The sequence below is a fragment of the Cyprinodon tularosa genome, unplaced genomic scaffold (assembly GCF_016077235.1).
Source record: "Cyprinodon tularosa strain WSP-4 unplaced genomic scaffold, ASM1607723v1 ctg104, whole genome shotgun sequence".
NCBI classification, from domain to species: Eukaryota; Metazoa; Chordata; class Actinopteri; order Cyprinodontiformes; family Cyprinodontidae; genus Cyprinodon; species Cyprinodon tularosa.
The window spans coordinates 15,517-29,344 of NW_024037827.1; the positions used below are offsets into that span (position 1 = coordinate 15,517).

The 13,828-nt window shown below is 39.2% G+C and overlaps 2 protein-coding genes across 2 annotated transcripts in view; both read left to right on the top strand.

The window, feature by feature from the left end:
* Nucleotides 1-6,270: 6,270 nt before the first annotated feature.
* On the top strand, nt 6,271-6,633 carry LOC119781633 (small integral membrane protein 36-like). The gene has a single exon (XM_038282175.1). The coding sequence runs from the start codon at nt 6,308-6,310 to the stop codon at nt 6,608-6,610; it is 303 nt and encodes a 100-aa protein (XP_038138103.1). The 5' UTR covers nt 6,271-6,307; the 3' UTR covers nt 6,611-6,633.
* mmd (monocyte to macrophage differentiation-associated) overlaps nt 6,605-13,828 on the top strand; it is a 33,829-nt gene continuing 26,605 nt past the window's right edge. Inside the window, exon 1 of the mRNA XM_038282165.1 lies at nt 6,605-6,740. Coding sequence (XP_038138093.1) covers nt 6,703-6,740 — 38 coding nt within the window. The 5' untranslated portion in view covers nt 6,605-6,702. The remainder of the gene's footprint in view (nt 6,741-13,828) is intronic.

Consider the following 13,828-nt stretch of genomic DNA (forward strand, 5'->3'; position numbering starts at 1 on the left):
TTCGGGATTTTTGACATGAATCTGTATGGCATCCCCATCACCAGTGTCATGCAATCACACTGACTTACCCCTGGCAGCATCCTGTGAGCAGAGTTCTCGTCCAGCTTTGGTCAAGCCGAAAGTAGTCCGGCAGGTTTGCTAGACCCAGCGAAATAAAACGTTTCTCTTCCCAAAACATTATGTGTTCAAAAGAGTGATATTTTTGCATCCCAAAAACATTGTAGTGGAAAAAGTCACACGTCGTTATCACTTGGTCCTATTTTCTCTCTGTTCGTGTCAGTGCGCGCCGTCATTCAGACAGCGAGCTCAACTTTTCCAGCTCATTTCAGTGCTAACTTAGCAGCTGCATTTACAATCAACGCCACCGAGCTAGCTTTAGAGCTAACCAAGTTCATTAGACATTTACAAGATAGTATTTGATTATATTCATATAAAGCCGGGTGTGTAAAAAGCCGATAGGAGTCCGATTATATCGTGCATCCCTAGCTTACATCTCTTTAGTTTAGGTTTGACTTTGACTAGGCCAATCTCACACATAAATGTGCATCTGTCTTGCTAGAAGGTGAACATCCACCAGCTTAACCTCCATAAGGTTTATCCCAGCATTACTTAGGATTTATTATCTAAAGCAAAGCGCTCCCACAGGATGATTCCACCATCACCGAGTCTCTTAAATGGTGAAAGTGTTTCAGTTTTCCTCCACAAAGAAGCCTTGTTTGCATCCAACTCAAATTCAACATTTAAGCGAACTTTTAAAAGTTTTGAAAAAAGGAAATGTTAATTTGCTGTGTTTTTTATTTGGTTTGACACGAATTGACAAAGCCCTGCAAAGTATATCACTGTCCTATGATGTCACCAATAATAATAATTTTATTGATCTCACATTGGAGAAATTTGCCTCCGCATTTAACCCATCCCCATTTGAGGCGCCCGGGGAGCAGTGTGGGGTTAAGGGTCTTTGCCCAGGGTCACTAAAGTTCAATTATATTACAATTATATTTATTTTTGTAAATAAATATTAACAATGATTGACCTTTTGTTTTTTCCTGTTTAATAATTTCTTCCTCTGCCAGATTTTTTATTTAATTAGTAGATTTGATTCACCTGTTTCCTCATTTTGCTTGTTTTTTACAACTGTTTTTTGCATCATTTAACCCCTTAAGGTGCTGCTTCAGAAAGAATATTCAAACTACCCTAACTTGAAAATTGATGTTCATGAATCTTCACAATCCAACCTGAATTAATTGAGTTAAAGTTAAGAAAAGAAGAAAAACCAGAATCTGCTTCTATAAACCATGGAGGGAAACTCTAAATTACTCCTGTTGTTTAATCTTAATTTATAAAAACATTTTGAAAACCTAACTCTGTTCTGTTTTAGTCCAGTTATATATTACTTGGTGTTGCTTTATCTCATAAAAACCCAGCCAGATTCCCTCCAGTATGACTTTGTTTGTAAAGAATTGTCATTGTGTGTTAAGAAATAAAATAAGTTTGTTCAACAAAAGATAAAAAACCACACTTTTCTTATTCGTTTTGCAGCTGTTTTAGGATCTCATCTTGTTATATCCTGTATATGCAGTAAGTTTTTGCATGAATCATAAGAAAATGTATATTTATACAATATATGAGCTAACATAGAGTTGATAGCTACTGATTTACTGATCCAAATTCCTAAAGTTTTTGCAATTTTCTTTTTTTTCCACATTTTAGTGGGATGACAGCAATCTGTCCAGGGTGTTTGATTTGTTTTTCCCAGACAAATACCGGGATTATCCAGCCCTGCTGAATTTCTATGGAAGTAAATCTATGTCGCTGGAATTTTAATTAAAAATGTTGTATGTTTGTACTTTCTGTTTCAGTTTTAAAATATATTCAGAACACATTTTTGACCTTAGAAAAATTCATTGTCATTATTTGTACACAGTTGAAATTTCATTTGTTATTTTCTCTTCAAGCTAAAAATTCACATTACGATTTATAAGTTATTAAATTTTCAATACTTATTTTTTAGTTAAATTTTTCAGTGTTAAAAAATCTGCATAGAAAAAAAATTCAACCTTTCAAAATTCAAACTCAGTATTTTCAGCTTCCTGAGATTCAACCGTCTTAAATTCGGCGTCTAAATTCAGTGTAAAAAGGGAAGGGTTACTTCAGGTCACAGACATTAGCAATGGATTGTGGCGTCCAACACCCAGCCAATCCCGTTACGTTTTCTTAGTCATGTGACGTGAAGCTTGCGGCGCTCATACTGAAGGAAAACCAACGTCACGGAGCCGGTCATGCAAGCGAACGCTAACTCAACTACAGCAAAATGAAAGTAATAAACTCACCGTTGAGTTAGCGTTGTCATTCTGTTGTAAATTCAATTTTATTTAGCTAAATTGCTTGAAAAGCATTATTTTTCAGCTTTATTCTTATTTAATAGCCATCTGAAGACTGTCAAAAGTGAAACTATAAATTTCAAAAACTACTAATTTGCTTTCTTGTTTTTTGATCACAAATGAAAACATAATTTCTAAAAATAAATACTGCAGCTCACTTGTCCAACAACACAGACCAACATGGTGTCGATTAGTATACAATGTTTTCAGATAAGTTTTACTATAAATTATAGCTGCAACTCGTTAGATTAATACATTTGCACAAGATTAATCATCTTTTTCCAAGCTTTTTTTTTTGTCATTGCACTGTTCCAAGTACAAAGCAATGAAATGAACTCTCTGCATTTAACCCATCCCCTCAGGGACCCAGAGTGGCAGACTGTGGGAGTGGGGCTCGAAAAATGTCCTGACCACTAGGCTGCCACTCCCCTAATTGGACAACATATTCTCATTATCAGTTCGTATGAAATCGTACGAAAAGTTATGCACAGTATTTCGTACTTTTTTGACGTTTTTCCTCGAAAAAACAGATCAGTGCGCATGCGCAGGCAGACAGACGAAAAAAGCAGATCAGCGGACGGACGTAAAACTGGGAAAAACAGTGCAATAATTACTTCTTCATGTCTCTAACTACGTTGCTTGCTGTTTTGTATCTTAGGGTTAGGGTTAATTGTATCTTAAATTCTATGTTATTGAATGGTGCGTAAGATGCGCATGCGCAAGGATATCTTGTCTTGAGGCAAGACGTAAAAATACAACGAAAGAAGACGAAAAGAACGTCAAAAACGTACGAAATTACGGTGCATAACTTTTCGTACGATTTCATACGAACTGATAATGAGAATACACTGAATCGGATGGTTCCTTAAAGGCACAGGTGTAACTTTGTGATGAAAGTTGGTGGGGTTATTGACACAAACGCTTTTAATAGGGCTTCTATTTTCCAAAAATGAGCTCAAACATATATTTATTGAATGCTTTCCTATTGTTGAGAACACAAAAGAACCAAAATACACTGATATTTATATTTATAGGTAGCTAGACATCAATGTATAAAAAAAAGGATGAATAACAGCCGATTCCGATACCAACAGCAACAATTTCAGTTTCATCCATCAATCCATCTAGAAAAATGTGGATTGATTGATTGGATGTTTTCTATGAGGGGCCGTTTAGCTACATTAGTGAATATCCTCCTTCAAAAGCAGCAAAATCAAATTTAGAAATTTGTCCCACATATTGACAAAGTCCTCTGGTAAAGTTACGCCTGTGCTAAAAGGAAATCTCTTACTAAATGTACTACTTTCCACTATGGACAAACCATATTGACAGACGGGGGGAAAAAATTATTTAAAAAAAATGCAATGTTTATTTTAAATTGAAAATGTTTTTATATATTTTTATTTAATTACTGCAAGCTTCCCAGTTTCCCAGACTCTTTACTCCAGTTAACGATTAATCGATTACTAAATTAGTTTGATTATTTCAATAATCAGTCACAATTAATCCCATTAATTGTTCTATTAAAAAATTATTGAATTAATTAAGTATCAAACATTATATATTTCATAAATTAAAAGTGGTATTTAAAGTTCAATAAACAAAGTTAATTTGTCCTTTTAGATAATAGAAAGTAACTTTATAATTACTTTGCCTAGAAACTAAGTCACTAACTCTTATTTACTTTTTTGGAGTACTAGCTAGTAACTATAAATAGTTACTTTGTTTTCACCAATACTAGAAATTATGAAGCTGAACAATTTAAAAATGAATCTTTGAACAAATCCATTTTGTCATAATTTCGAGTTAACCTTGCAGATGTATCAACTCAGGGTCTTTGCTTTATTATAAAGGTATAAATTAAATATTTTACATGAGTAGATTTGAAATGACAGTTGTTTGAGGCTGTGATATAGCTTTGTTTATAGACAACATGCTAAAAGAATGAAACATGTTCCTCCTTTTGGTAATGCTGCCTCTGCAGCCGAAGGCCTCGCAGTGAGCAGGAGGCACCCTGACGCGTTCCAGATGCCAGCTTCAGCAGCAGGATCTGGTGACGCACAGAGGTCATTGTTGTTCGCAGACAGATGATTCCTCGGAAGAGCCCGGTGGAAGTCACGTAGGATCGGAGGTCAAGCCTTTTGACCCTGACATCGGTTTCCTAAACATATAGAACCGCACCCTGAGAGAAGAGTGAGGTCATCCTGTGCAGCGCAGATGTACGTTTGAAGCCACACTGTTCACCCTCTGAGGCAGAATACATCACAGCTGACTCAGATCACTCTGCAGTTGGAGCTGGAGCAGATTAGCAACTGATTTTATGCTCCTAATATTTAACTTTGGCTTCTTCTGTTGATGAAAACTGCTTTATTTACATCATGTGTCTGCAGCTGTTTAAGCTTTATATATTTATGCATCTCATGGGAAAATATGTAACATATTACTGGAAGAAAAAACATAGTTATCTTCCAGCAGTGACGTCACGGTGCGGTAAGCCTAGCGCCATTCTCCCCGCTTTACAAGCTAAATCAATGGGAACTACTAGACACATCTGCAATCAACAACAATTATTGAAGATTTCCAGAGGACTTCACCATTGAAATTCACCAGAGCTATAGTGAAACTGACAAAAACAAAAAGAGTTATTCCACCTCTCTGATTCCTGATCCTCCACGGACGGGTTGGTCGTTGGATCGCCAACTTGAAGAGGGAGGATTTGCCATCGAACTTCTGGCCAGAGAAAAAACCCGTAATATGTAGCCAACATTTGGAAGAAGAATGTTTTCAAGATGACTTGGATAATAGCGCGTTGTGACAAACACCAGATACAGCACTGGGACTTGATCAACAGCCGATACCGCACCGTGACGTCACTAACCAGTAGGTGGCAGTAGTGTTCTTTGACAAACATGGATGCCTCCAGTAAAGCACATTGAAATAAAAATTTGTCTTAATTAAAAACACTTATTATTTATTGAACAGTATATGATAATTTCATAATTAAAGTACTTTCAGAAGTTTGAATTCTGAATATGACCGGACTTTCCCTTTAATCAAAGTTTCTATTATGCTACTTTTATTATACATTTGATTCTAAATAGACTATGATGTTTAAACTGATGCCTTAATTTTGGGTCAAAGATTAGGGAATTTATGGTAAGATGTTTCTGTATTCATAACCCAAGTATTTGTTCATCTGGAATTGGTGCAAACATTAATCAGAATTGCTTGTGTGTTAAAACCTGCTTCCTTACAAACAGCTAACTGCTGCCCCCTGCTGTCCAATCTTCTCATAGTCGGTAAAGACTGCCTCTCCTTGAAATGGTGAACAAATGGTGAACTTCTACACAAGGCATAGCCCCCTAAACACGCCACATAATCTTCTCTCAGGTTCCTGAGACAAAGACTGCTGTAATCTGCAGGGATTACGTCTTCCACTCATTAATCTTCAGGACACATCTGATGGGGAATTGATTTGTTTCCATGTAGTGAAACATTTTCTGTGAAGCTATTTAGTGGAGCTCTCCAAACTCTCTTTAGCCAGATGGCTTCCTTCGTCGATCCCACGGTCCAGATTAAGATTACACGCTCACACATGGGGATTTGTCCTCAAATACGCCTCTTTCTGAATGTTTGATTGTTGGCAGATGACGAGGATGCAATGCAGAGTCTGATGAGGTACAAATGCAGCTTAAGTTATTAAACAGGAGCTGAAATGACAGGTTAGAGGAGCAGGGCGGATTAAAGTATTTTTACCACAAAACCACAGAGGTGGGAGACGGAGAGAAGCCAGAGAGGACGGAGGGAGGGTGAGGGTGAGAGGACAGATTGAGGAGGATCCAGGAGCTGAGAGCTTCTGTCTTTCCTTCCTCCAGGGAGCCGGTTCTCCAAGGCCTCTGGGGCCCCCCCAGCATGAAGCAGGCACCATGGGCTTTCTGGAAAACTACCAGGAGATTGACCCCGTCACTTTGAACCTTTGCATCCTCATCGCCAGCTACGTTATATTGCTCCTGGTTTTCCTGATATCCTGCATCATGTACGACTGCCGGGGCAAAGATCCCACCAAGGAGTACGCTCCGGATCCGCAGCCCACTCAGTCTCCCATCAGGCTGGTGGTGATGCAGAGCTCCTCGGCACCGATGGGCCGGTGGGACACAGCCAACATGATCACCACCTACCACGAGCCGTCCCACTCAGACTTCAGGGAGAAGAAGAGCACGATGGTCTGAAGGACCATCGCGGATGAACTCTGTATATAACTCACTTTTTAATCGCTGTACATACCTTTGTTTTTGTTTTGTTTTTATTTTGTGCCGGGAAAATGTTGGAATTTGACCTCCACAGGACCAGACTTGGAAGGTAAGGGATAGTGACGTACATGTTGATGTCTTTAGGTGCTGAGAGTGTGTGTGTGTGAGTGTGTGGAGGTAAAATCCCTCTTTATCTCATGGATCCCAACCCAAAGCCTGCTGTCTGCTCTGAAGAGGGAATGTCACAACTAATAAAGCACCAGGAATAACTGAAGCATGGATGAACATGGGTTTGAGATTAAGGTCAGTCAGGGCCGGACCTAGCTTCAATGGGGTTCAGGGAAAAATTTTGATTTTAAGTCCTTTATTTCAACAGTCATCAGTTTACTCACTCACCTACTATAAGCTCATTGCAGTTCTGGCATTGCGCTTTACAGTCACTTATCTGTATGCATCATTCAGTGTTACTAAGTAATAAAATAAACTATTTTGCTTTTTTACCAAACATTTCAGCCATGTGACCCAAAGGAACAATGTAAGGGACTAACCCCCCCCCCTAAAATGTATGTTCAATTCAATTTCACATCAATTCACTTTATCTATATAGCACCAATTCACAACAGATGTCATCTCAAGGAACTTTACAGAGACAATTCAACCAGATCATCCAGTCAGATTGGTTCAACGTTTTCTATCTAAGGAAAACCAGCTGATTGCGTAGACTTATTTGACTCTACCACAATCCCTCACACCAAGCATGCTTGTAGCGACAGTGGAGAGGAAAAACTTCCCTTTAACAGGAAGAAACCTCCAGCAGAACCAGGCTCAGTGTGAGCGGCCATCTTCCGAGGCCGACTGGGGTTCAAGGAGACCGAAGCAGACATACAGAAAGATGAAGAGATACAAAATGCAACTGTCATTAAGATCCACAGGAGGAAAGATTAGCTCAGAGCCAGCTCTCGCATTAAAGGTTGAAAGAGAGCACATACAGTAAGTCACAGTCAGAGAAACAGAACTACACTGAAAAACAGGCAAAGCTCCAACATTTATAAACAAAGGTGTTGATGGCAGCAGCACAGCTGATATTTCTCTCCAGGATGATGTCACATTGAAACAGGAAAATACCAGATCAAGCGACTATGATGAGAAAAAGCAGACAAGTTAGGGATTGAAATAAACCAATGCTGCATAATGGAGTATAGAGAGAGAATGAAGAATGATGAAAGGGGGTTCCCTATGTCCTCAAGCAGTCTAACCTTATACCAGCATAACTATAGATTTAGATCAACTTTATTATCAATTTTTACACACAGGGTGTATACAAAATGAAATTTTGTTCAATACAGCTCTCAAGAAATTTCAATTTCTTAAAGTGCAGCAGTGATATGATGTAAACATGGTGATCAAATGTAAACATTAGACTGAGATATGATTTACAGTTTTTCCAAAATTCTATAGAGATAGCATTGGGTAACCTAAGCCAGTCTAACTATAAACTTTATTAAAAAGGAAAGGTTTAAACCTGTCCTTATAAGTAGATATGGTGACTGCCTCTCTGACTAAAGCTGATAGTTGGTTCCATAGGAGAGGAGCCTGATAACTAGAAGATGCATTCTAGTTTTAGAAAATCTAGGAACCACTAGTAAACCTGCCCTGCTGGAGGCTCCTGGAAAACAGGTGTGATCATCACCTGTCCTGCACGAATAAGAAATTTTTAATCCTCGCTTGTGATTTGGTCAAACCAAAATATTTCTAAAATATTTCTAAAATATTTTGGTCCCCCGCATGCCTCAGGGATCAAATCACCATGGCAACCATCTCTCGGAGTCTCAACCCCAATTTCGGGAACCCCTGCTGGAGAAGAAAAACGTAAATGAATATTTCTTTTTTTGGAAGAGGTGAAGAAGTAATCACACAACAATTCAGTTCATTATAACAGTTCTTCTTATGACGTCTAGGCAGTGGTTCAACTGAACAAATTGGATCACTTACCATCATTAAATCAAAGGTTCAACCATCTGTGAAGCAGCCAATTAGCATTTAAGCGTACCTCCTTGTAATCCAATCAACATTGAGTCCAACTTTAAAGACCTTCATATCACAGCTCAACCTGCTCCCAACAAGCGTCCGGGTTGGATTGCATGTCAGACTGTGATTGTGATGAGTCTACCCTCCTCCGTCCATTTCTCCACCTCCTCTGGCTCCTTCTCCATGCAACTGTCTCGCAATTATTTAAGTAATTCTTTGAACTCATACTGCTCTCACAAGGTATCCCCATCTGGTCCGGCAGGACCGGATTTTTCTCTCCACTGTCACTGATATCATATCAACCTGCACCCTGTTCTAGCTGGCATCCATCCTCCTCCTACCACCAGTTTCTTCCTTCTACCAGAACAATGTAATGAGCAGAAAATGATCCAGGCACTGGTTCCAGTTGTATATTATAATTGTCGTATGAGAAAGGGTCAGTGGTGACAATGGCGTTGGCTGTAGGAGTTGGCCTGACAAATAAAGGATTAGTACTTCGAGACCTGGTAATGGCTTTTCAAAGTTGCTATACTACTTAACCAGTATGTTGGTCAAAGAGACCAATTTGTATTGGTTTGCCCTTTATAGATTTGTTAAGAACGGTACCAAATTAGATTCATTCAAATCAGTTTGGTGTATTTCTATAGCGGCAATTCACACCACATGTCATCTCAAGACACTTTCCAGTTCACCAGATCATCCAGTCACATTGATTCAAACTTTTCTATCTAAGGAAAACCAGTTGATTGCATCGACTCAGACACCATATAAATCTACGTTCAGACCGCATGCAGCAGGAGCAGCAAAAACGCGCGTGCTGCTTCATTTTTGATGCATGTACAAGTTTAGTTTTGACGTGCGGATGAAGCATCTTTGCTGCTCTGGCTGCGCGGTTGAAAGCTGGGTCTGATGCACGTTGGGCAGAGCTACCCTATCCTTGCTTTGCTTCTATCAATGGCAGCTATATTTGCTGTGATTTGCTGTGAGCATCATGCCTTTAAATACTAGCTCACTGTCGGAGTCGGTCAGACCCTCGTACACTGGCGGTGCACTGTCACTAGGAATCCTGTTCAACAGCAGCCTCTGGCTAGTGTTCACTACGGCTGGAAGGCATTTTTATATCCAAACTGCAGGCACCAGAATAATAAAATCAAACATATTTTGCTGGCAGCTTTCAACATTTTTTATTTGATTTAGGCATTAATACACTATTTCAGAGGAGTGATCATAGCGCTCTGCATCAGCAGTGCTGTATCTGTCTCCCCCTGCCAGCTCCCAGGTCAGTTTCTCTGATTGGTTGATGTGGCGCGTCTAGGAGCAAAAGTTCAATTTTTCCAACTCCAGCAGCTGCTGCTTCTGAAGCGCATCAGATGCTCAGAAGCTCGCGAGGTGCTGCTTCAGCTGCTCAAAACGCGCTGCAGGACCTTTTGCTACGCCTTGATGGACGTCAACCATTGACTTTGCATGTAAACTAGCCACCTCTGCTGCCTCTGCAGCTTGCGGTGTGAACGTAGCATAAGAGTTTAGGATTTATGTATAAGCATACCATTAATTAATGGTATTTATGGTATCGAGGCAGTGAGGAAGTGGGGGAAAGTTTGTTTGACAACGGAGGGACATGAGGGCGAAAAAGAGCAGGGATCCAGGTGGAAAAAGGGTCCCAGCATTCTCATGCAATTCGCTCTTCTAGCTGGTCCATCTTCACGAATCGATTTCCACAATAACGTTAATACAGCCTGTAGGATACCAAACTGGAAATACGTATAGTGGAGAGCGGATGTAGATTTGACTAATCAGAGGCTTCCTGTCTGCAGGCACCTAAAATTTCAGTGTATTTTAATTATCAGTTCATATGAAATCATACGAAAAGTTATGCACCGTAATTTGGTACGTTTTAGACGTTTTTTTCGTGGTATTTCGTCGTATTTTTACGTCTTGCCTCGAGACAAGATATCCTTGCGCATGCGCATGTTACGCACCATTCAATAACATAGAATTTATGATACAACCCTAACCCTGACCCTAACCCTAAGATACAAAACAGCAAGCAACCTAGTTAGAGACATGAAGAAGTAATTATTGCACTGTTTTTCCAGGTTTTACGTCCGTCCGCGGATCTGCTTTTTCCCTCTGTCTGGTTGTGCATGCGCACTGATCTGTTTTTTCGAGGAAAAACGTCAAAAACATACGAAATACTGTGCATAACTTTTCGTACGATTTCATACGAACTGATAATGAGAATATGTTGAAAATTTTGGACAGGTGTAGCAGTATGTTTGCGTAAGGGGCGGGGGCTCATTTGCGTTCACTGAGACACATGCAGATGACCTGGTTTCTGAGTATAAATCACCTTTTAGGAGTATATAAACCATTAGAGACCCGTTTGATGGTGTATGAATGGAGTAATCAGCTAACTGGGAGCAGGTGTGTGCAGAAGGACCTAGAAGGGAACTAAAGGAAAGGAGACTGGCACAAGGAGGTAACAGAGAGTAACCAAGAATACAAAAGTGTTTAAATATAACTAGAAAAGAACTTAAATAACACTAGATGAAAATGATACTATTGACTTACAAAATATAGACTGACATAAATCAATGTTTAACTGAAAACGCAGAGTAAAAGCTTGAACAGAACCGAAATTACAGATCAACAGATCATCACTGGCTGGTATGTCAGAGCTTCCTGTTTGTGATGCTAAAGCTTAACAGAAATAGATCTGAGAAAGCAGCCTAGACTCAGTGTAATCCCGGCACTTCTAAGAACTGTGCAATAAATAGATCTCATTCATACAACAGGACTATAACCTCACCACAAGCTGAAAAAGAAATGATTGGTCAAGAGCACAATTAGTGCCTTTATTTGTAGAAATATATAGAAATGTATATTTTCTTTGCCACCTGTTCACCTCATTATTTCAAGGAATGATTACTGTAACAGTGCTATGACAGTGTATTAAAGTAGAAATAACTGCAACTGAGGAAGAAAACGTTGGGGACAGGAAGGCTGCCATGATCCTCTGCTTCAGGCGGAGGATCACGGCTGCAAGAGTATGGACCTTTAGAGATGAAACAAACAGCATGAAGCAAGCCTGCCAGTCTGAATGAATGTATGCTTTAATCAGAATCTGATCTTTTTAAAATGTTAAAGATAAATGGGAGATAATTCAGGATGCACACATGCCTAGATGCAGCAATGCATACCTTCTCCATGTTGGGTGTCCTCATACTTGCACCTATAAAATCACTCTGATACTGAGCTGACACCGGGGCAAAAGCAGGTTCAGTTTCCTGAACAGTTTGTAGTTTGCACTTCATACTCCAGCCCTGTAGGTGACAGTAAAACATCATTATATAAATGCAAACTGCATCAGAGAGAAGGAAAATAGGTAAAGTGGAACTCAAATCCACTATTTTTGCAGATAAACTGGGCCTATGGCGTGCTATTTTTGGTTCCACAGTTGCTGCAAGCAAAAATACGTTGCTTTGTAAATGGAAATAGAAAAAGGGCACATAAAAAAAGAAAACTTTAAACTCATCTTAATATAAAAGGAGGCTTTTAGGAGAACCTTGCTTTTTTTTTTATTCTTATATTTATTTTTCTTAGCCCTTTAAAAGATCTTATATTTTAAAGTGTAATTTTTCAAATTTCTCTTTCTCAGATTGAGTTTCATGAAATACATTTTTTTTTAAATTACATTTTCCAGATCCTATGTTTTATATTCTGGGGGTTGGCCTTTCTCTGGAGTAAGAAGCAAATACGGATTTTATTGGTCTGTTTAGCATTAGCAACATTTTTATTGGTCAAGAGCGAATGTTTGTGTTGGGCTTGAAATGTTGAGAATGTGATCTGTAAAAGACATTATGACAAGAATGTAATTACTGAAATTCATTCTGAAAAATTGAAATTTGAAAAACTAAAATTTGTAAAAAAAAAAAAAAAAAAAAAGCATGAAGAGAATTCAAAATCTAAATTGAAAACTTGTTTATCAAAGCAATACTTATTTTTGTTCCAATAAAAACATGCACAGCAATCCCTTTCCTCCTGTCATGATCTTATCTAAAGGTCTGACCCAAAATGCAGAAGACCAAACAGAGAGGAAAGTTTAACAGCTTTATTTAGAATATAGAGATGAGTCCAGTGCTGCTCTGAGCACTGTCAAACCGGAAGTTTCCAGAAAAATGGTGTCTTTATTTTAATCCAGTCTGTGTGCGATGTTCCAGTGATTGTCTTGTTTGATGGAGGGCGGACGGGGTTTACTCAGTCTGTGGTTGTACCTTGGTGAACGGAGAAGCCGACTGCAACTTAGATTTCCTGCGGTACTTGAAAGGGTTATTGTGGAGATGAACCCCCTGCTCAGAGAGAACCCCCAGACGATCCTTGGGGGAAAAGGTTGATCCAAACCCAAAACTTGAATCCTCAGCTCTAGTGATGGGTAGGGCAACACCGATGCGTCGGCGCATGTGTCTGTCTCATAGAGCGAAACCTGTGTCGACGTGTGTATCGCTACGGAAAAGTCACGTGACCGAAACAGTTCCTGTATTGGTCACGTGACCGATGTTTCGAACTGATTGACAAGCCTTTATAAGGATGCGCATCTGCCAAAACAATCTTGCGTGTTTTGCGAATATAAAATTCATCAAAAATTATGGAGCTTCCTCAAGCAAAAAGAAAGGTTTCTGCTGTGTGGGACCACTTTGATGTCATTTCGGAAAATAAGGTATTTGTTTTAATTTCCTTGTTTCATCCTGTTCCTCTCAGAGTTTCCACTTGATTCATGTACTAAAATACTATTTTTTTTTTTTTAAGATGACCTTTGGGAACATTTTGATCTCGAAGTGGGGAGGCAGACCAAAAGTGCCACAGCTGATGCCATCCTTGAGGTGCAGAGATACATGGCAGAGGGCAATATTGCGAGGTCCCAGGATCCTCTTGTAGATTGGAAAAACTAAAGGACGGTTTATCCAAACCTCTTCCGCCTGGCCTTAAAATTTTTGTGCACTCCAGCTTCATCTGTGCCGTGTGAGCGGGTGTTTTCCACAGCTGGAGAACTAATATCAAAAAAGCGCAACAGACTGAATTTCAAAACTTATTTTTTTTAATAAAAATTTGTAAAAAAAAAAATACCAGTGAACAAGCATCTTCATTTACTACATGTTTACTTAGACTTAG